At 36.4% G+C, this 24,453-nt stretch overlaps 1 protein-coding gene across 1 annotated transcript in view; it reads left to right on the top strand.

Annotated features, from left to right (window-relative positions):
* SLC9A9 (solute carrier family 9 member A9) overlaps nucleotides 1-24,453 on the top strand; it is a 248,132-nt gene that overhangs the window by 78,117 nt on the left and 145,562 nt on the right. Inside the window, 1 exon segment of the mRNA XM_032225596.1 lies at nucleotides 21,789-21,927. Within this exon segment, the coding sequence (XP_032081487.1) occupies nucleotides 21,789-21,927 (139 nt within the window).

The following is a 24,453-nucleotide window of genomic DNA, read 5'->3' as shown; positions in this document are numbered from 1 at the left end:
ATGAGAAGCTACTCATATTTTTGTATGGGCTGGAACCTAGAATTTACTTACATTCACATTTTGCACTTTGGTCATACTGTAATCCTATTACAACAATAAGGCTTAACAAAGAAATGTCTCTCAGGAATAGGGGATATTCATATATAATTGATTTATACTGAACTGAGCAACAGACCCAGAATTTCAGCAGGTAACTATAGACAGGGTCATATATTAATGGTTCTATTTGATATGGTGTGGGGATTGCCTACATAGGAACCAAAACCAAAATAGCAAAAGCTAAGGCTTCCATTGGATTCGAAGCTTAAGATAAATAGAAAGGAAATAATGTATGCTGCAAACACAAATCATTTTGGTTTTGCTTTGTCTTGATTTGATGTTAGTCTTTTCTGTGAAGAATTTTGACTACAGGTTCTGCAAAACCATTTGAGCTATTTTAGTAATGTTAAGCATCATACTTTACTAATAATATAATTATTTCAAAATCATATTCAAACAATGCTAATCTGTACATCCTGTTCAGTTTGGAGAAAATTATCCTTCATATTCAAACAATACTAATCTGTACATCCTGGTCAGTTTGGAGAAAATTATCCTTCATATTCAAACAATGCTAATCTGTACATCCTGGTCAGTTTGGAGAAAATTATCCTTCATATTCAAACAATGCTAATCTGTACATCCTGTTGAGTTTGGAGAAAATTATCCTTTGATAAATTAATAATTTAGATGAAAAAGAAGGAAGAAATGTAGATCATATTTTAAGCTGAAGGAAAGTTTGGTGTAATAGTTAATAAACTAGAAGACAGAAATAAAATTCGAAATAATATTGTGAGCTTGAAAAAAGATGGATAGAGGAATAAATTTAAATTTAAGAAAGAAAACTACAAAAGGTTTCCCTTAAGTAATTAACACCAAATGTAAAAATCTAATATGAGTAATTCTTGGTAACTAATGGTATTTACAAGCAAAGTGTGATGAAACTAAAGTGTGATATAACTGCCAAAAAAATAATACCAACCTCATGAAGGTTCAGACTGCATCAGTGGAAAAATGTTTTTGAACTCAAAAGAAACAGTCATTTCATTTTATTCTGTTTTGGTCAGTTCCTATTTAAATATGGGTATGTCTAGTCTGATGAAAAGAAGGACTAAGGGTGACATGATAGCAGTGTTCCTTAGAAGGCCATGATCTGAAAGCAGGTTGGCATACGTTCTTATGAGATGATAAAAATAAAACGCACAAATGCTTTCAAAAACATCTAATTAGAAATGGTTTATTGCAAAACTGGCTCAAGATTAAAAAAAACACTAGGTGAAAATCCCGAATTGACGATCCCCGACAGAAAGGATGACACACCCAAATTTTACAGATATGAATAAAGTGTTAAGATACAGAGACTTAATTAATGGACAGGAAAATTTTAAAACAATCAAAGAACTGGCAGAACAAAACATGAAAGTTGACTGCCTAACCTACTTGCAAATCAATAATATACTAAAGTATACACAATAATGATACTAAAGTATACGGCATCAAAATGAAACCACACGAATTAGATAAAATAATCCAGAGCTCAGAAAGAAAGATGATAGGGAGAATATTTAAATTTCTTCTGAAGTATAAAATGGAAGAAGAAATTGTGAAAGAACAAATGGTAAAATGGGCACATAACTTTGGCCAGTATATTGAATTAGATAAATGGGAAAGTTTTGGAGGGACAAATTTAAAAATGATACTATTGGTTGCATACAAGGAAAAACAGTACAAAATGTTTTACAGATGGCACCTGCTAACCAGTAAGGTTAGCAAAAATCTCAGCAAAAATCTCCCCAAAATGTTGAAAATGTCAATCAACAAACGGAACATATTATCACGTATGGTGAACGTGTGAGGAGGATAAAAAGTATGGGAAAAGGATTAAAAATTGACTACAGTCAATAACAGGAGTCAAAATAGATTGGAAACCAAAAGTTTTTCTACTAGCAATAATGACTGCAAAATATAAAAAAGAAATCCAGTATTTAACTTTACACATAATTACGGTGGCGAGGATTGCTTTCGCTTAGAAATGGAAAAATAAATTAATACCAAGCGAAAATGAAATAATAAAAAAGGTTATGGACTGTGCCTTAATGGACAAATTAACAAAAGAATCCAGTGAAAGGAAAAACAGAATAATACCAGATGTGGGAAAAATGGTATAGATGGATGGAGGAAAGAAACAAGGATCAATGAAAGAAGTCAATAAAACTCAAAAATAGAAGTTAAGGAGAATTAACATACAAACGCACGCACACACACACACACACACACACACACACACACACACACACACACTCAAGAGAGTTTAAATAATCACCCCATATAGCAAATAGATGAGTAAAATAAGAGGGTTAAAAATACTGAAACAGAGATATATTAGAAAGGGAAATAACATAAGGAGAATTGTATCGATTTGAAATTGCTATTAGAAAGAACAGGAAGTTCCTATTTGTACTGTATTGTGTAAATATAGTGTTCCTCTAAGTTTTGTGGGTGTGTATTTTGTATGTATATAAACAAACAAACAAACAAACAAATAAATAAATGATACAGGTAACTGGAATGTAAAAATTCTGGAAGCAAAATTTCCAGATGCTAATAGGGTTTTTTTGCCTAAAATATTACCATTTTCACTATTCTGCATGAGCCTTTAAATTAACATTTAACCCATAGTTTTGGATTTGGCTGAATGGAGTATAATCTGGACCAAAATTATGAATTTATAATGTAAAACAGATTCCATTTAAACTAACCAGAAAGCCAATCTGGAAGTGGGATGGAGTCAACTGACATGCATGTTGCTTACACAAGAAACAAGATCCAGATTGGTACAGACTTTAATGCACCAGATTAGACGGAGACATAGAGAGACTGTTAAGTTCTAGTCCAGCCATGAAGCCTTATGAAGAAGGTGATTGTCTCTCTTCCAGCCCTAAAAAACCCCAGGAAGAAGACAATAGCAAACCACTTGTAAAATTTTACCAATAAAGCCAAATTAGTAAGGACTAATTCAGGCAGCTTTCAGGAGTCAACCCTCATTCAACACATACACACACACACACACACACACACACACACACACACACAGACAGAGAGAGACAGTGTGAGAGAGACTCACAAGATACAGTTTATAAGTCACAAGTCCTAGAGATTTCCCCAGAATTATAGAAATGTTTCTTCTGCAACACCCTACCAGTGATACATAATCTATCATGAAAAATTTATGTAAATTTCCATACTCTCTATTATACTATTTCTATGTGAGATACAGTGGTGGGTTACGACCGGTACGCCCCAGTACGGGCGTACTGGTGCCTGTCAGGAGCACCAGGTACCGTTCCGGTATGGTACTCTGGAGGGCCCGCCCATCTGCCCACGCTCCTTACTGTATTTGAGCTCTTCGGGGATTACACACACGGAGCGTACGGCACCTGCGCGATGTTCCACTGAGCAGCTGGAGCATCGCGGAGCATCCCAGGCGGTAAGAACGCATCGTGCACGTAAGCCCCGAACAGCTTGGTTGCAACAGGATCCGGAACCCACCACTGGTGAGATACTACTTGGTAAGGTGCCAGGAGCTTCATAATTCTTATCATTGTCTTGAATTTGCTCACATTAAACCTATCCTACTAGAAGGGATGTGGACTAATTATCCAGTCAGAGTATTTTCAATAAACTAGGTTACACTAAGAAAGAGGACATATAAAGCACAGTGCAATCCATTTGAAGTGCTCATTCATATGGAAAAATTGGCATAAGAGTTAAACTAGTTTTTCACACAGAAAAATGCATCCTGTCTATTTGAACTTTGGGATAATTCATCCTCACAATATGGTAAACACTTCTTCAAAATTTTAATAAAGTTTACATTATAAATATTGGTATGTTTTATAAGCTAAACCTATGCAACCAGTAGGCTACACTGTTGAATTAAGTGGGGAAGCATACTCTGTATCTTGTAAATTTGTTATCATAAAGATTTGGTATAGCTTTGTTTCTGATAAATATTGGGGTCTTAAAGCATTTTCAATGATATTTGATGTTATGGTTTTTGCAAATATGATCTGCACAAAGACATTTATCACTGCACTACTTTTTTTATTCATTTCTGTCCAATTATCAAAGACTGCTTAAACAAATCCCTGCAGTTTTCTTGGTAAAGTTTTTCAAAAGTAGTTTGCCATTGCCTGCTCCCTAGGCCTGACAGTCAGTAACAATTACTGGCTCAAGATCATCTTGCTGATTTTAGGTTTACGATGGGACTAGAATGCTATGCTTTCCCAGTTTCTAGCCTGATGCCTAGAGAACTGGTAGCATAAATTTTGAGTAGTTTGGAGAACCAGTAAATACCACTTCTGACTGGACCCATTCCCATTTTTCTATGCCTCCTGAATCCTAGCTGATTGGGAGAAAATGGGAATTTTGCAGTAACCGTCCCCTGGAGTGGGAAGGAAATAGAGATTTTACAGTATCCTTCCCCTGCCATGCCACCAAGCCACTCCCACCAAGCCACACCAACCCACCAAGCCATGCCAGAGAACCGGTAGTAAAACATTTTGAATCCCACCACTGCCTTAACCACTACACCAAATTAACTCATTTTACACCATACTTTTCCACCACTAGTGGAAGTTTAAATGGCCCCCTTTCTTAAATGGCTGAAATATCTGTTCTTTTGCTAGCATAATTTCATTTAGACAATACAGCTTAGAAAATCAAGGTCTCTCTCTCTTTTTTTTCCTACAAGGGCAGGAAATCAGACAATATCACCCAAGTTTACATGCTTCAGTTTGGGAAAGCAGTTTTTCTCCAAAGTCCTTATTTTTAAAAATAACAATTAATGTGTAGCAGGTCCATAAGAGAAAATATGCAGAATTAGAATGTATTAAAGGCAAAACTATATGAATCAAATACTACTTCCTATGATTCATATACACAAAAAATGACCTTTTAAAGTTAGATGTTTGTCAAAAAATCTAACTTGGTATTTCAATAACAAAAACGTAAATGATTTACCTCTGAGCCTTGGTCCTCCCATCTTAAATAATGGCTTTTATCTGATCAGATGCTCAAATCAATCAAGATGTTTTGTTTGTTTTATATTTATTAATTTTAAGGTTGAATAAAACAATTGTCACTTAACACCTGCTGTAAAAATGCTCACATGAGTTTTGGCAAAAAAGAAAAAGAAATGAATTTGCTGTCTACTTAAAACAAATATTCCTTTGTATATATCTTGAAAACATGACAATTTAAAGTTTGCAATAAGATCAGTCAAATCAGTAGGAACGTTGCCACATAGCTATCAATAGAATAAAAGTGTTACTACTTCTGTCAGGTTATAATTCCAAGCCACATGTTAATGTCATAGATGTAATTTTTATGATAGATTTTCCCTTTCCAAACAGATTTGAACGCTTCATGCTTTTATTCCCATTTCTGTGAAATAGTAGTTTTCCTACATTTTGCTTCTAACCTACTGATAAAAAAGAAAGCTGTAAATTAAAGGACCTTGTAGAATTCTTCACAGACTCACTCAATAACCTTTATATCAAGTGAGTGCATTTAAATAGCAAAGATTTATATAGAAGCTAAAACTAATCTCCAGCTGTGAATTTGAAATCAGAATATATTCTTTCAACTTTTTGCCAATCAAGTGCCAGTATAAATATCCCAAAGCTAAAACTCAGTGGACAGTGTTTTGATGGTGATTACAGCTAGCCCTTCTAAAAAGTATAGAGGGTCAGCAAGAAAGTTTAAGAAGTGTAAGTGCTTTGCAAATTCAAAAGGAGCCAAATCTGAGGAATGTTCTTTTCAAGTGGACCTGATTATCAGAGGATCTCTACTGGACAAACAATTTTTAATTTGATAGTCTTCACTGGTTACCACTCCTGATTTTGTAAATATCATCCAGAGATTATGTGGATACCCAACACATTGTGTGTAAATATTCAAATGTTGTGATCCTGTAGGATTCCTTTATTGCAAAATAAATAATGTATAAGAATGGGTTTCTAAAAATATGGGAGCTTTTGATTTAGTGGGGGATTTGAACAGCAGAACAGGGAGAAATGTTTGCTGGTGTTTTCCTTGAAGTACCATATCTATCAACAACCCCCCTGGAGCTACAGACGGGAAAGAGAATGGGTGAAAATTATCTTTCTTCTTAGTGTACTGACAAAAGAACAACACTGTTATTTATCTAAAAACATCACAGTTTCTTAAAACACAAATTTAACAACCTCTAAAAGCTTATGAAACCAAAATCCTTTTTCTTAAAAATAAAACCATTTTATGCAATCTTTGATTCCTCATAGAGCAGATTTTATTTTTTAAAAGATAAGATTACATTTGTCTGTTCTCTCCTATTTCTTTCCATGCTGCAAATCCAATATTTCTTCAGAAAGATACATCATAGATGGCCTGATTCATACATCCAACATTTCATTATGTTTTTTTCTTCTTTGTCCTTTGATGGTATTTCTGTAAGTCATGTCCAGTGAGTTCATTTTCTTAAAATCTCATTCCGTAACACTTTTTCATGGTTGGACCTCATCACAAATCAAATAGATTGTGTTGATTATATTAGACAATTTGATGGATTGAGAGGGAAGCTAACCACATCAAGTTTTTTCTCTGATATTGTAATTTATTTGCTTCTCAGTTCTTAAACTCTTCAAGTAATTTATTAGAAACAACTTAAAATATTTAAAAAATAGTAACATAAATAATAAGTTATGAGAGGGGGGGACACAGAAGGAATTTGGGGATGAACAACAAGGTCAATTGTGCATTGAACTAGTCAAACAATAATCACTGATTGTTTGGCATAATCAGTAGATGTCCTGTTGTTTTCCTATACAGAAACATATGATGCTTAATAACATGCCACAATGGTAACAAATGATATGGACAATGCAATACTAACTTGAATAATGTATCTTTGTAGTAAGACAGATTTGTATAATGACATGGTAGTTGTAAGGGTTCTTAGTCTTTCTATTATAAGGCAATTCATGTTTCCTTGCTCCTTATTCTGGACATTTTTGTCTCTTATAAACTGAAGAATAGTAAGCTTTCAAGCAATTATCATTATTTTGCATTTTTAAAATATGAGACAAAAGATAGATATAGATGTTGATTACACATATAGCTAGGGCTAAATTATTAATGCTACCACAAGCAAGAACATAAAAGGATGCAAACCTAATCAATTCATATACATTATACAAGCTAGAATCATTTTGCTGCTTACCTATATTTAAGCTCAGTGGCTTAAAAGATGCCAGAGAAGGTCTATATTACAATACAATACAATAGCAGAGTTGGAAGGGACCTTGGAGGTCTTCTAGTCCAACCCCTGCCTAGGTAGGAAACCCTATACTGTTCCAGACAAATGGCTATCCAACATCTTCTTAAAGACTTCCAGTGTTGGGGCTGTGAGGGTTGTAAATTCAGCCCTGTGTTTGATGAGGGGTGAATCGTGGTTTTTCCTTGAGTATAATTCATGATTAAGTAAAATAAACCCGAGATAGATTCTAAGAAAACACATTTTTATTGTAAAATAAATAACAAACAAACTTACTGGCTAATAACTACATTCTGGTAAAGTTCCTAGCCTACCTCCTTATGGCAGGCAAAACAGAAAAAGAGAGAGAGAAAAAAGGGAAAAAGAGACATGCGTAGTAGGCTTACAGAGAAGAGTGAGCCTACTGTATGTCTTAGAATATAAGCACAGCTGGCAAAACAAAAAAACATTGTGACAGGGGCATTCACAACTTCTGGAGGCAAGCTGTTCCGCTGATTAATTATTCTGTCAGGAAATTTCTCCTCAGTTCTAAGTTGCTTCTCTCCTTGATTAGTTTCCACCCATTGCTTCTTGTTCTACTGTCAGGTGCCCCCCTGGAGAATAGTTTGACTATACTTTGGTGGTTCAATACCACTGCATGACAGAATGAACACCCATCATTTGATTCAGCTACTGCCCACCTGACTGTTTGAAAGCATGTAAATGCAAGTAGATAAAGCTTTACAAGAAAAGGCTAGGCAATTAATTAACACCAATATATGAAATGAAAGGTGTCCCCTGTGATTTGTGATGTACATGGTATACATTCCATTAGCTATGAAAGGTGTGTTTCCCATAAAAGAAAGATCAGTTGATACCCAATTTGGATTCCAAAGATTTAGTCTAGAATTATGGAATAATTCCATAATTCAAGATAAGCATGAAGTAGTGCTTTCTAATTTGTTCAAATTGCTATATTGTTCATTAAATAAGTAGCTTCATAGTAAATGTCTATGGAGATTCTCAGTCATCCAGGTCATGGTTGTCTCAAACATGCTTTTTTTTCAAGAGGCAACTGGACTTTCTGGTTTTTCTTTGAATATGCTTCTCATCCAAGAATCTCATCTTCAGCTCAAGAAGCCCTTTGGGATAGCTTCATAGTAACTAAATAAATTAATGGAGTAAATTCCAAGATTAGAAGCAATGTGCTTCTAATATCAGTTATTCTCCAAGAGCAGCAGGCTGTTATCTGTTACCACCATGGCTTTTTGCAGATTCCCCATAGATATCTGTTTTGTCATTGTGGAAAAAACATGCTGGGCTAATAATTCTTTATTTATTTCTAGTGTGTTTTGAAAAAGAGAAGGTTATGAAAAAGGCAACAAAAGGGATAACGGTGACAGGTTTAAAAGTATCAGCTAAGTTAAAAGATCAGAATAATTTTTGTCTGTGGTTAATGTAGCAATATACTTTGAATCATGTTATTTATTTTTATGAAAATATACAAATATAACAGTCTATAATTTTATATTCAATCTGTGAACTCAACTAAATCAATGTATTTCACTTCCAAATTTGATATTTCAAAAACACTATCAAACAATTTCATTTATGCATGTTTTGGGTCAAGGGAGGGATCAGCCTTTCTACAAAGAGCAGAAAATATGACCACACAATTACAGAATTTTGAAATTATATTCTATCTTTCCCTTTTAGTGTAAGAATCAAAAATAAAATGGAAATTTCATGTTATTGTCCTTACCTTCTGTCCATCTGGGCTAAATTGAAACTTATATAATTTATTCAATTCCTTCTTTAAAGCTTTTTCTATACATTCATATGGGAGGACACAGTATTCAGTAAGTTTAAATCTGTTCACTAAGTTATTATGTAGCCATATTTGTTGGGCATTACTGGTGGCTGTTCAATATTAACTTCTAAATTATCATTACACTACAGGTTAATTATTGGATAGATCAAATTACAACTCAAAATACAATCTAAATGGAAGACATATGTTGCTAGATTACTTGCTTGTTAAATAAAGATGTATTTCAGTGAGTCCCCACACAGAGTTTGTCCTCAGGGTTCTATGAAAATATAATTTAGCTTGAGTCAACCAGAATGTATACAGTTGTCACGTCTTACTGAATTAAATCAATGCATGGGTCTATCTTCACACATAGAAGGGCAAAAATAAAATTGCAGATTTGAAATTTGTAAGGCTTATGGTTTACCTCCAAATGTAAATTATTTAGCAATGTTTTAGTACCACAAAGCTTGTTGGCATCAACATTTTCTTTTTTTAGAGCTTTCTGTTGAGAGTGCTTCAAAAATCAAGTACAGTCTGGTTTAAGTGAGGCAAAGTGTGAATAGGATTCCTTTTCTCCCATTTCTTCTCCTGTGTTCATATATTTTCACACTTTGTTTTGCTCCTCCAAATAACCTTTCTTCCATAATTTGGAAGTCTTTCTAAGACTAAGGTAATCTGATGTGGAATTAACTGTACTGCACATTAGTCTTGGCCAATAGAAAATTGATGGATTTTATAGCAGTTTAAGACGCCTTCCCCTGTGGGCCCTTTAATAATAGTTCTTATGATTAATATTCATAAAGCTTGCTACTCTTTTTGACTGAAGAGATTGCACATACACAAATATATAGTTTTTGGTCTTTATTCATTGTTCTTCCACCAATACCATATTTATGCAGTGCCTTAATGGGACCATTGCGGAAAATACACAGTAAAGGACTGTAAGTCTCTGTTTACAACCAGGTCTGATAAGTTGCTGGATACTTCAAGACCCAAACAGTCAGAGAGCATCTATTTAATAGGATATAACTCAAAGTTGAACTGTGGAATCCTTTGTGATGTTTGAGTTAAGTGGTTTGTTTAAAAACATTTCATTTCCCAACTAGATAGCATCATTGGGATAAGTAAGTGCGGCATTTGCTCCCTGTTTATATATAGTACAGGTAGTCCTTGGATTATGATCAAAATTGGGACCAGAATTAATAGGTATTATGTTTTGTGATTGTAAAGCTATAAAAATGAAAGATAAAATAATCTAGCTCTTAGATTTTTTGAAAAATTACATCAGAGTAAGCATTGATTTTTTAAAAATGATTTCCTTTGTTGCTTATACAATGAACCAGGGTTAACAATGTTGCCTGTAAAATAAAAATCTAACTGTCCAATGAATAGATAATAGTGCAGTCAACCTAGTAAATCCTATTAGTTTCATAAATTTGTTGAATTCTCCTTTAAAATGTGTTCATATTGGTAACTAAATATTGTCAGAATGAATTCCCAGAAGTACAAAGACTTTCCTCTGCACTTAATCCTCAGCTGTTGGCTTCATCAATGATAGACTATGGTGAAATAAAAAAAATACTTGACCATTTTCTTAAGCTACCTCCTCCTCATGTACATTTGAAATATTGTAGCTTTTCCTTACAAAGAAGCTGTTGCGGGTTATAAATCATTTTAATTTCTGCAGTTATAAGTAATGAAATGTATTTAGTAATTTTAAGAACTGAATAAAAATATAGCAGAGGTATTTGGCATAATATTTCAGAGGGATAGTTTGCAAAAGGCTGTAAAGCATCCACCCCATTTTAATTTCTGACTTACGGTTTGAATCTGAATATCTACCAGAAAGTCTTTGCTCTCCATTCTGCTATTTTGCTATTATATAGAGGCCAAATCAGGCATCCATTTTTTCATTCATGCTAGAAATAAGAACATAATCTACATTCTTGTGATAGCAGCTGGTTTTTATGTCTTCACTTCAACACTTTAGAAAAAAAATGAATTGCCATGGCAACAGCTGCAACCATATATTATAGAACTGAAGAAGTGGAACTAGCATTCATGAAGGCAGGAAGACTGTTAGAATAGTACATCATTCAGACAATGCCAATCATTTTGAATAAAATAGTCCGTTTTCTTTACTAAGAACAAATATCTTTTTATTTTACATATAGATGACCAAAGATAGGGTGCTTTAATAACCTTAGTCACATTTTTCGTGGTCCATCTCAGCACCATCTTGTCACTTATTGTGTAACAAACAAGTTTCAATATTGGTATCTCTGTATGTTACATGTGTACACATACAAAAGGAGAAGACAAAGTGAGCAACTCTGCCTACAGTTTGCTATCTTGCTCCTCTTTTCATGTCTATTTGCAATGACATCAATCATTATCATGACAGTTCTTAGTGAGTTGTGACCTGGCTTTTCTTCCTGTTCTGACTGTATTAGCTACAAAATAAAATTCTGGGCTTGTCTTTGGCATCTTGGGTAACAAAATCCTTTGAAAAATCTCCACTCTGCATGTAAAAGGAAAAGGGCTATAAAGGTTTTAGAGTGGAAGCAAGATCAAATATAATAATAATAATAATAACAACAACAACTCCGCCGTTGCCGGTCCCAAGCCCGGATGAGAAAGGAGGAGGGTTGGGGTCAGGTTGGCATCTGGTCCCGTAAAAACAAACCCGCCAACCCATACAATATGGTGAAAAAAACAAGAATTCCATACCGCATCGGTCGTCGTGCGGGTTAACAAGGGCCGCGGCGGATGTTGGGGTCCCTGGACATCCGTCGACAAGTGGGCTACAAGTGGACCAGCCAACAAAATGACAAAAATATAGTGCAGATGAAAACCGTGCCATAATGGCCTGTTACTACAACTCAGAGCCAGAAAAAAGAGGTTATTTAAAGCGAATGTATGAATTATGGAAAGAACAATATCCAGATTCAAATGTTAGTGAACAACGACTAGCAGATCAAAGGCGATTTATTATATGGAATAAAATGTTCAGTGAAGTTGAACATGAGGAAATTCAGGCAAATTGCAAAACCCAAAAAACAATATCACAAGTGGAAATAACTGATATTCAAGACACAACTAAAGACACATTATAGTAGAACTCCCAGAAGAAGCTCTCGGAGAGGAAATAACATCACCACCACTAGAACCAGTTATCACTGAACCAACTGATGAACTAACTCAAAAACAAAAAGAATTGAAGGATAAGATCATGGAGCATTTTCTGCTTAATGAGGAAAGGCAACGTTTACCATCACTAAAAACTGTGCCTAAGAAAATTTTGGCCCCTATCATGAAAATGGTTAATGCAGTGTTTTCAACAATTGAACCGGGATCCATCTTGGAAACAAACCAGTTAATGTACAGCGCAGCTGTAATAGTCACTAATGAACTAGGCATTAAAATTAAAGTACCTAGTTACACAACAGAAAAAGCATCAAAGCCAAAGTGGAAAATCCGTTTAGAACAAAAAATCAAAAAATTAAGGGCAGATGCTAGTAACTTAAAGAACATGCATGAGCAACGGCTTAAAAACAACAAAATCATAGATCGGCTAATCAGAAGATATAGATTGGATACAAGAAAATCAATGAAGCTGTAGAGATTGTAAAACAGCAGATAACAGCAACAGTTAGAAAAATTGAAAGATATGAGACACGAATCATCCAATATAAACAAAATCAGCAATTTCGATCAGACCAACGGCATTTTTAATCAAAGTCTTAATGTGAATGGTGACACCAAAAGTGAAAAACCAGAAAAGCAGGCCACAGTTGAATTCTGGAAAGAATTGTGGGAAAATGCAAAGGACTACAATAAGGAAGCAAAGTGGATACATGACTTTGAGAAAAGCATTGGCAACAAACAAATGCAAGTATTAGAAATAACAACTGAGATGGTCAAAAATCGAGTTAAAAAGGTAAAGAATTGGACATCACCTGGAAAGGACCAATTACATGGTTTCTGGCTCAAATATCTGACCAGTTTACATGCAATATTGGCCAGGCAACTGAATGAAATTTTACAAAAGGGCCAAATTGATGAATGGTTGTCAACTGGAAAAACATACTTGATTCAGAAAGATGCAACTAAAGGAACAACATCTGAAAACTACAGACCAATAACATGCTTGCCAACAACCTTCAAATTACTCACAGGCATTATTGCAGATAACATGATGGATTATTTGGAAACAAACAACATCTTGCCAGTAGAGCAAAAAGGCAACAAAAGAAGGAGCAGGGGCACAAAAGATCAGCTCATAATTGATAAAATGATATTAGAAAATTGTAAGAACAGAAAAACGAACTTGAATGTGGTCTGGATTGATTACAAAAAGGCATTTGACTCACTGCCACATAGTTGGATCATAAAATGCTTAGAAACAACTGGCATTAGCAAAAATATTACATCCTTTACTGAAAAGGCGATGAAACAATGGAGAACTGAGTTGGCAGTAGGGAATGAGATCTACGGAATGGTTAATATCAAGCGAGGAATTTTCCAGGGTGATTCACTTTCACCTCTTCTCTTCATCATCGCAATGATCCCACTATCAGTAATCTTAAAAAAAATGAAATTAGGCTACCAAACAGCCAAAGAAGCTGAAAAAATTTCGCATTTACTATATATGGATGATTTGAAACTCTATGAAAAGTCAGAAATAGAAATCCAATCATTGACAAACACAGTCCGAGTATTCAGCACCGATATTTCAATGCAGTTTGGCATGGAAAAATGCGCCACTGTATCCATAAAAAGGGGCAAAATCACTGCATGTGAGGGAATTGAAATGCCCAATGGCCAACTAATTAAATGCAACGAAAATGAAGCCTACAAATACCTAGGGATTCTGCAGTTGGATAACATCAAGCACAGAGAAGTAAAAACTATTGTCAGGCGAGAATACACCAATAGAGTTAGGAAAATTTTGAAATCTAAATTGAATGGTGGAAATACAATCAAGGCCATAAATACCTGGGCAATACCAGTTATAAGATACACAGCTGGTATAGTTAACTGGACACAAGCTGATTTGGACATTTTGGACCGAAAAACCAGGAAACTAATGACAATGCACTACAGTTTACATCCACGTGGTGATACTGATAGACTATATCTGCCCCGAAAATCAGGTGGCAGAGGATTATTACAAGTGAAGCAAACAGTTGAAGAAGAAAAACATGCACTGGCTGATTATTTAAAAGACACTCAAGAACATCTATTAATCGAAGTAAAGAACAAAAATCTACTGAAGGCCCAACAGACAAAACAAGAATACAGAAAAGATGTGATAAAATCAAGAATGGAGAGTTGGCAGAGCAAAGCACTGCATGGCCAATTTCTGGAAAAAATAAAAGATAAAGTGGACAGTGAACAAACTTGGTTATGGTTAACAACAGGTACATTAAAGAAAGAAACAGAGTCACTAATCCTGGCTGCGCAAGAACAAGCTATCCGCACAAATGCCATTAAGGCCAAAATCGAAAAATCCTCTGATGATGCCAAATGCAGACTTTGCAAAGAAGCTGATGAAACTGTTGATCACATACTCAGCTGCTGTATTATACATTGCGGCACAATTCAGTAGCACAAATGATCCATTGGAATTTGTGCAAAAATTATAATATTAAAACAGCAACAAACTGGTGGGAACATCAGCCTGAAAAAGTCACCGAAAATCAGATGGTCAAGATCTTGTGGGATTTTCGCATACAAACAGACAAAATATTGGTGCATAATACACCAGACATCACATTGGTTGAGAAAAATAAGGTCACAATCATAGACATCGCAATACCAGGTGATAGCAGGGTCGCTGAGAAGGAACATGAAAAAATCGCAAAATACCAGGACTTAAAAATTGAAATTCAACGACTATGGCACAAACCAGCAGTGGTAATTCCAGTGGTAATTGGCACACTGGGTGCTATTCCAAAAGCACTGGAATTACATTTAAAACAGTTAAAAATTGACAAAATCACCATCAGTCAAATGCAAAAAGCCACACTGCTTGGATCTGCACGCATATTACGAAAATACGTTACGACGTCCTAGGCCCCTGGGTGGGGCCCGACTAGTAACCAATGCCAAATCCGGCGAAACAACTGGCCGCTGTGATACAATTGTATAATAATAATCACCAAACAAATGTATTATTCCAATAGGGTTGCTCATACCATCTCATCCTGTACTTCTATCTTTCGCACATTCAGCCATGAGATCAAAATAACACTTATTAATTCATACATACTTTAATGCTGATTCAAACCTTAATTAAACAAGGTTTTTTGTTGCTGAACAAGGCGGCTATTAAATGAGTGGTACCTTTTTGTCATGGTTATTGTGGTTGTTGTTAAGTGAATCACACAGTTGTTTAGCAAATCCAACTTTCCCCACTGACTTTGCTTATAAATAGTGATGACATGACCCCAGGACACGGCAACTGTTGTAAGTACATGCCAGTTGCCAAGCATCTGAATTTTGATCATTTGATCATGGGAATGCTGTGACAGTCCTAAATACAAGGACCAGATTGTAACCCGCCCGAATGATATGAATGTTGCGTTTTAATCATGTATTGTCCTATATGTAAAGTTTGTCTTTCCCCCCCTTGGATTGTGAGCCGCCCTGAGTCCCCCCAGGGAAAAGGGCGGCATACAAATAAATAAATACCAAATACCAGTTGTAAGTCACTTTTTCCAGTGCCATTGTAACTTAGGACATCTATCTGTGTATGCAGGATCTCAGGTGTCTGTGTACCTTTCAAAAATAAGATATTTGTCTGCACATTCAAAGGCCAGATACCAAGAAAACAAACCATGTCTTAAGAATTTATGTCACTCTATGTTTTGGGCTCAACTAGGCATGAATATGATGTTACAGATGTTGGTAATCATTTCTATTTAAAACCCTCAACAAAAGCAGACGTAAAGTTGTTTTAAGCAACATTTTTGCTTCACAAGAGAAGAAAAGTATTTGTTCCTTCCCATCAAGGTTCAGAACAAAGTCAACTTTCAACTTTCCTGAACTACAGTTAACCTCCGCAGGAACATGTTAACTGCCATTATAATGTTCCTCTTCAGTAAAATACAACCTACAATGAAAATAAACTGCCTTGACCTTTGGCAACTTTACAAGATGCTTTAATAGTACCCCTTAAAGAATGTGATGCAAGAATCCGAGGTAGTAAATGAGATAATAGTATATTATTCTGGTATGCTATAAGTAATGTGAATAAAAGGTAATGATTATAAGGGACCATTTTATAATGACCACTACTTTAGGATGATAAACACTTGTTAGAAATCTATTGTAACATTAGAGAACGCTGTTTCTTCTCCTGCCTGTTGCTTGAACTATGCATTTAACTTTCAATTACTTTTTTCCTTAAGTTTAAGTTTCAATATATAGATATAGACAGAGAAACTAAATTGTTGGAAATGAAACTTCTAAAGTGGAACACAATGTCATGTTAAAATGTATAGATTTCATTACAGTTACTCAATTTTGAAACATTGATTGTCTCAGAATTATCTGTGGCTATGTGGCAACCTTTTAGCTCCCCACAAGCATCCTCCTTCTCTAAGAAATTTAAAAAAAAGATATGTTGATGGTATAAATATATCAATTTATTATTTTAGCTGCTGCTGTAGAAACAAGAGACTACAGAGGCCAAACAAGCATATTGTGGTTTTGTATTAATGAATACAATTCAGGATATGTGGAATACTCGTTAAGAGGAGTGATATGCCTGCCATTGTTATTATATTCTGTCATGAAAAAACTTTCCAAATAGATATTCCAATTGCCACAATGTAAAATATTGTGTTATGTGTACTATAAGGACCATCCTGAATTATAAGAGACAACTGTAGTCTAGTTTATGCTCTTTATACACTTAAACTAGTAACATACAATAACAATCCACACCTCTTATAGTCTTAAAATAGTAATGCATAGAATAGAAAGTTCAGACTTCACTTTTTTCCTCCCGAGTTCTGATTCTCCTAGATGTCAACCAGCTTTGCTGTCCTTCTGTTATATGAAATTATTTGAGTGAAAACTTGGAGATCTGCTTGCATAAACTGAAATTTATTTTTATGACATAATGTAATAGTACATTTTCCACCATAGGATACTATTGGTTGGAAACATGCAGAAGAGGTGTTCATCTTGCAGTGGATATATAAATGATGATGATGATGGATGAATACACACACACACACACATACACACACACACACACTTATATATATTATAAGTCGTGAATGCCCAGAATGTCCAGACGTTGTGAATGCCCCAACATTGGAACTCTTTAAGAAGATGTTGGATAGCCATTTGTCTGGAATAGTATAGGGTTTCCTGCCTAGGCAGGGGGTTAGACTAGAAGACCTCCAGGGTCCCTTCCAACTCTATTATTGTATTGTATGTATGTATGTATGTATGTATGTATGTATGTATGTGTACGTACATACATACATACATACATACATACACACACATTTTTGAGGCCAATAACTTTGACACCAGAACTATTAAATGCATCAAGCATACAAATACAGAAATAACAACTGAAATAATAAATAATAAAAACTAAGTTTTGCAAATAGCACTTTCAATCCACCAAATTAAGGTGGATTATGGTACCACAGTGTACTGTAGTTCTTAAGACCAGTCAAGATATTTTGGCACATGAGACAATCTCACAATAATCTTTTCATTCCAGGGTAATAGAAATACAGTAATTTTAAAATATTTTCCCTTCCCTTACATGACAGCCAATTGGCAGTTGAGGCAGCTCCCTTCCAATCCCTAGGAAGAGAGTTCTTGCTGAGGTCTGTATAAGAATTTAATGTGTTTAAGATAGATGAAGAGCCTGGCAATTGTCTGCTGTGTCCACAGCAGGCTCTCTGGCAGCAGAATTCTCTGAATAAGAGGTAGGCAGGAAAGCTAGTGGTAAAACCACTTCTTTATTTTTTTAGTTAGATTGTTCATAATGCAGGTGTCTGCAGCGATCATCAAGAGGGTATATGAAACAAATATAAAAGCAGGCAGTTTCAATTGCATTATCACAACATCCATCTTGTATTTTCTACCATACTCTCCGGACACTCCTGCTTTATAACAATTCTTAGGTATTGCAAAAGGACCATATTTAGAAGCCTTACCTCATTATCTTTGGCAAAACCTTGCACTGGCTTCTCAAGAGTAATATCCAGTGTGCTTCTAATGTTACATAAGGCAGTCAGCTACATTATGGCCTATAGTCAAAATCAGATCTGAAAGACAATAAATTGTTATCTCTAGATTTTATTAACTTATTGGGACTTACTACTACTTTAGAAAATATTATTGAAACAGTAAGCCAGTATTAATCATGCCTGTCTGATTAGTCTCCTTTCATAATTCAGTGAAGCTTCATTCTAATGCATGTGTAATATGTGAGTACAAATAATAATAGCAATAAAACACAACATTCATTCAACATTCGGGTGGGGTGTATGAAGATCTTATCCCCAGGCCTGACGGGATAGCCAGATCTTAAGGGCTGTGCGGAAGCTCTGGACTGTGGTGAGGGTGCGAATCTCTACGGGGAGATCGTTCCAAAGGGTCGGAGCTGCTACTGAGAAGGCTCTCCTCCACGTAGTCGCCAGTCGGCACTGACTGGCGGATGGAACTCGGAGGAGGCCCACTCTGTGCGATCTGATGGGACGAAGGGAGGTAATCGGCAGAAGGCGGTCTCTCAAGTACTCAGATCCACTACCATGAAGGGCTTTATAGGTGGTAAGTAGCACCTTGAAGCGCACCCGGAGATCAACAGGTAGCCAGCGCAGCTCGCGGAGGATGGGTGTTATGTGGGCGTACCGCGGTGCGCCCACTATCACTCGCGCGGCCGCATTCTGGACTAGCTGAAGTCGCCGGATGCTCTTCAAGGGCAGCCCCATGTAGAGCACATTGCAGTATTCCAGCCTGGAGATCACAAGGGCTCGAGTGACTGTTGTGAGAGCCTCCCGGTTCAGGTAGGGTCGCAACTGGCGTACCAGGCGAACCTGGGCAAATGCCCCCCTGGTCACAGCCGACAGATGGTGGTCAAAACTCAGCTGTGGGTCCAGGAGGACTCCCAAGTTGCGAACCCTATCTGAGGGGTGTAGAATTTGACCCCCCAGCCTGAGCGATGGAACACTGGCCAAATTATTGGGAGGGAAACACAACAGCCATTCGGTCTTGTCTGGGTTGAGTACCAGTTTGTTAGCTCTCATCCAGTCCTTAACGGCCTCAAGACCCTGGTTCATCACGTCCACCGCTTCATTGAGTTGGCACGGGGCGGACAGATACAGCTGCGTATCGTCCGCATATTGATGGTATTTTATCCCGTGCCTCCGAATGATCTCACCCAGCGGTTTCATGTATATGTTGAATAGTAGGGGGGATAAGACCGAACCCTGCGGCACCCCACAAGTTAGGGGCCTCAGGGACGATCTCTGCCCCCCCAACCTACACCGACTGCGACCTGTCCGAGAGGTAGGAGGAGAACCACCGCAGAACAGTGCCTCCCACTCCCACCTCCCGCAGTCGTCGCAGAAGGATACCATGGTCGATGGTATCGAAAGCCGCCGAGAGGTCAAGGAGAGCCAGGATGGACGCATGGCCTCCATCCCTGGCTCTACAGAGATCATCGGTCAATGCGACCAAAGCGGTTTCAGTGCTGTAACCAGGTCTGAAGCCGGACTGGAAGGGGTCAAGATAACTTGCTTCCTCCAAGGTCCGTTGGAGCTGGAAGGCCACCACCTTCTCAACAACCTTCCCAAGAAAGGGGAGGTTGGAGACTGGACGGTAGTTGTTAAGAACGGCTGGATCCAAAGATGGTTTCTTCAGGAGGGGTCTCACCACCGCCGCTTTAAGTGCGGCGGGGAAGAATTAACCAAGGAGAGAAGCAACCTAGAACTAAGGAGAAAATTCCTAACAATGAGAACAATGAACCAATGGAACAAATTATCTTCAGAAGTTGTGGGTGCCCCATCACTGGACAGTCATTCATCAGAAATAATATACGGTAGGTCTCCTGTGAAAGCAAGAGCTGGACTAGATGACCCTCCAACATTGTTAGTATTACATTAAAACACACATTTAGCAGGCGGTCTCCATTCATTCTAATCCAAGCCTAGGAGAACAACCAGGCCTTGGAGAGTATACAGAATGCTGAAAAAAGGCAGATTTCCTGGGTTTCAATACCTGGCACTATTGAAAAGAACCCAGTGTGTATAATTTCTGCTGGCTCATATCAGCCAGGGAGAAGCCAATTAAGGATTATACGAGATGAAAAAGTTTTTCTTGTACTCTGAGGAAGCTAGAGGTTAATTCTTACAGTATCTGCAATGCACATATGCAAACACAGATGTGAATCCAAACAGTACTTTTATTTTTTTAAAATCTACCAAAACTATATTAACCTGTTCTCTGTTTCATTGAATACATGTTTCATTCATCTATAACATCTAGGGAATTATATTTTGCATGAATCCACAATTGTGTAGACTTTTCCACATGGTTAGAATTCAGTATCTTCTTTACATTTAATTTGTTTAATTTTAGTTTCATTTTTCATTGTCTTCCTTGATTTTTCTTATTAGAGCTTGCATTTTCTGCTATAAGAGGCATATCATCATCATAGCTATTTTTATTTCTTCATCCAATTTGAGACAATTTCTAATATTTAATATGAAAGATATTTACTTTATGGCAATAAAAATTGTTTTGGAAATCCTATACTAAAAACCTCCATGTCCATCAGTAAAAAGGACTAAAATAAAAGGATCTCAGAAGGAGAGATTCTTAATTAGAATTTGGTGCAGTTGCATTTAATATTATAATTTTTAAAATGTGTCAATCTGACAATATTATTAACATTCTATGTCAGTGATCTCTACTATTGAGCAGGAAATTGAAATGTTTTAACCAGATGATTTGCCCACTGTGGCATAGCTTTAATTTCCCATAAGGTTATAATCTTGATGTCAGCAGCCAAAGACTTGAGTATAAAAAAGGAACTCTAGTAGAGACAACTATTTCTTTGCTTTAGAAAGAAATGTTTAGTTTGTGTTTCCCTGGGGCTTCATATTGTGAGGCTGTTGACACACTCCTAATTTGGTTTATGAAGGGTAAAGCTATGAATGACACAACTGTAACAGTTTATGAGATCACTTTATGTTTATGCTCTATGATTTGTACTGTGCATGTGTGAGTGAGCTATAAAACTAATGTTTTTATCAGGAGTATGTGAACATATAACCATTCAGAAGACATATGGCCAATAAATAATTCAAAGGCATCTAGCTCACCTGTAGATTTCTTACATATCTACCATGTTTTAAAGTCTAGTAGGATTGAAAATAATGATCTTTGTGACATATGTTTACAGACTGGCAAAATGTGACAGTGGCAAATGATATTGCCTTGAAAAAATAAACCTTATTTTGTTATGCTACAACATTTGGATGAAATAGCAGCCCCAAGGAATAACTGCTAGACTTTAGTAAAATACATCCTTAAGCTCATGATATTAGTCTGTGCTATGTGAGAAAATTCATTATTTTTCTGTCCTTTTTATCTTTATTTCAGTTCAATATCAATTTACAGTCCCAAGGAGAATCCCAACACCTTTGATGCTGCTGCCTTCTTCCAGTCGGTGGGGAATTTTTTAGGAATCTTTGCTGGATCTTTTTGTATGGGCTCGGCCTATGCAATTGTCACTGCACTAATATCCTTTGTTGTTAAACTAGAGTATGTTTGGAAGATCAGGTGCTGTAAAATGCAACCATTTCATGTTTCACATTTAATAAGACTTTACATTTTAAAATTTTAGACAAGCCATAAATATAATCCTTTTGGGTCTATAGTCATTTCTCATCTGCAGGTTGCAGCTGCAGATGAGCTTGAATGCATATGAAAATTTGCTAATCTGACCACTGAAAATGTTAACAGATGGGAAGAATGAAAATGAGGATAAATAGCCTTCTATAATCATCTTCCTGTTTAAGTTGTACATGATTGATTCATTTATTTCTTCTAATGATATTACTTAGCATCTATATCATAACTATGTAGAAGCCATAGTTAAAAGACTGGATAACTTAAAGTAGAGGTGTCAAACTCACAGCCTGCGGGCCAGATGTATCACATGCTGGCCATGCCCTTTACCCCCCAGTTTAGCGAAGGGAAAAGCCATGATGACGTCAACATAACAACGCAAGTACTAACATATTTACTCAGTATCTGCAACAAGCTAGACATTTAGAGTATAAAAAACCGAGACAGGTTCCTACATTTTTCTAGTTTTCTTTCTTGCAGTCATATTTCTCATATTTTTCAGGGCAGCTTGTCAGTGAACGTCTCCTGTGGAAAAGAATGACACATTTTGCCTTGAATTTGAGCTTTATTTGTTTGTTTTTAAATTTAGAAGAGTTTTAATGAGTAAACAACCCCCCCCCCTTAAAATGTGCTTCTAGGAGACACTTTTCTGTAGCAGTGTAGAATAAGAGCTATTGCTATAAGAGAAAGAGGAGTTAACAATTTATAAGTAACAGGTTTTTGCCCCTGTGGAGATAAAATGCTCAAAGATAGGACGGTTCTTTGAGGAATGTGAGCAAGGAACAAAGCGTGCATTCCCTTTATGGAGTATCTCCAGAGTAGCAATTTACAACATTACCTAGACGTCACTGTGTAGTGTAAAGCTTTCTTTATTAACAAAGGGTGGTTTATGCTATAAATTGCTAATGCAAAAGATCTTGTGTCTGTCTTTCACTTCAATATACAGCCTCACTAGCTTCACTGCATTTTTTTAAAAGCAATAAAGAACCACATAGCACCATGAAGACTAGTTTATTACCACTTTCACTTTTCCAGATCACAGTCCACTTCATTAGATGCAAATGGTCTGTGATTCAGGAAAGGGAAAGCTACAGCTATGATGGTTTGCTTATTTGTCACAAAATACTAATAGGAACACCTCTGGAAGCTATTTTTTTTTAAAAAGTCCCTTTAAAAATACAGTGGTTGTGCCTTTATCTTTCACTAGACAAATTAAAACATTTTTATGCCAATACACATGTTTTGCTGCTACTTTATCACTGTTTTTTTCCCATCCTAGTTTAGGAAGATTGTTTTTTCGTCGTTGACATTTTTGGGTTATGTTGCTAGCTACCCTGAAAATAAAAATATAATTATAGGCTCACTGAGGTCAGAAAATATTTCACAGCCTTTGGGTAAATTATATTTAAATATACAATGTAAAGCTGTGAAATTTAACTGACATTTGCAAAAGTTTGTTCTTTCACAGATCCTGTATTCTTTCCTTGCTAGATAAGTTTCTTTTTGAAGAAATAGCATAGAAATCTGACAGGTATTTAAAAGAATCGTATAACTTTTTAAAACATACAGAAAAAAAGGTGTAATGACGCTTCAGAGGCAAAAACCAGACTTTTCCATACTCTGCATTAACAAAAACATATACAGATCCATAGCTTTCCAAATATACTCTCATAATAAAGATTTTTTTTTTACAATAGTTTTACAATATTGCCAACGGCCCTGCTATTTTGTTAAATAAAAAGGCCGAAGCTTGCTAAATAAATCAAAATTCATTTAATGAGAATTTTAACAAAATATAGAAAGAATAGCAGTTAGACTTATATACCACTTCATAGGGCTTTCAGCCCTCTCTAAGCGGTTTACAGAGTCGGCATATTGCCCCCACAATCTGGGTCCTCATTTTACCCACCTCGGAAGGATGGAAGGCTGAGTCAACCCTGAGCCGGGGTGAGATTTGAACCGCTGAACTGCAGAACTAGCAGTCAGCTGAAGTGGCTGCAGTACTGCACCCTAACCACTGCGCCACCTTGGCTCTTAAAATAATAAAAATAATAATCAGTCTATTCCTTCTGGATAATACAATACCACTTTTTAAAATCCAGATTTAATAACCTTAATTAGTATATGCCAGTGATGGCGAACTTTTTTGGCACCAAGTGCCCAAACCGGCACTCACCAAGGGTCCAAACTAGAACTGGAACCGTACGCCGGATCATTCAAAATCCAAAGACCAGTTGGCCGGCATGCACATGCCTCTGTTTTGGGGGCCATTTAGGGGCATTTTCGTGCCATTTTTCAGGCAGTTTTCAGGCTGTTTTTGTAATGGTCTTCGTGGGCACAAGCTAGTCTTCGTGGAAACCGGAATGCTGGAAAATATCCTGAAAATGGCATGGAAAAGGCCCAGAAAGGGCCCGGA

This window comes from Thamnophis elegans, chromosome 10 (genome assembly GCF_009769535.1).
Source record: "Thamnophis elegans isolate rThaEle1 chromosome 10, rThaEle1.pri, whole genome shotgun sequence".
In the NCBI taxonomy this organism is placed as follows: Eukaryota; Metazoa; Chordata; class Lepidosauria; order Squamata; family Colubridae; genus Thamnophis; species Thamnophis elegans.
Note: the sequence above shows the minus strand (reverse complement) of the source record. Positions and strands in the feature narration are given on the sequence as shown.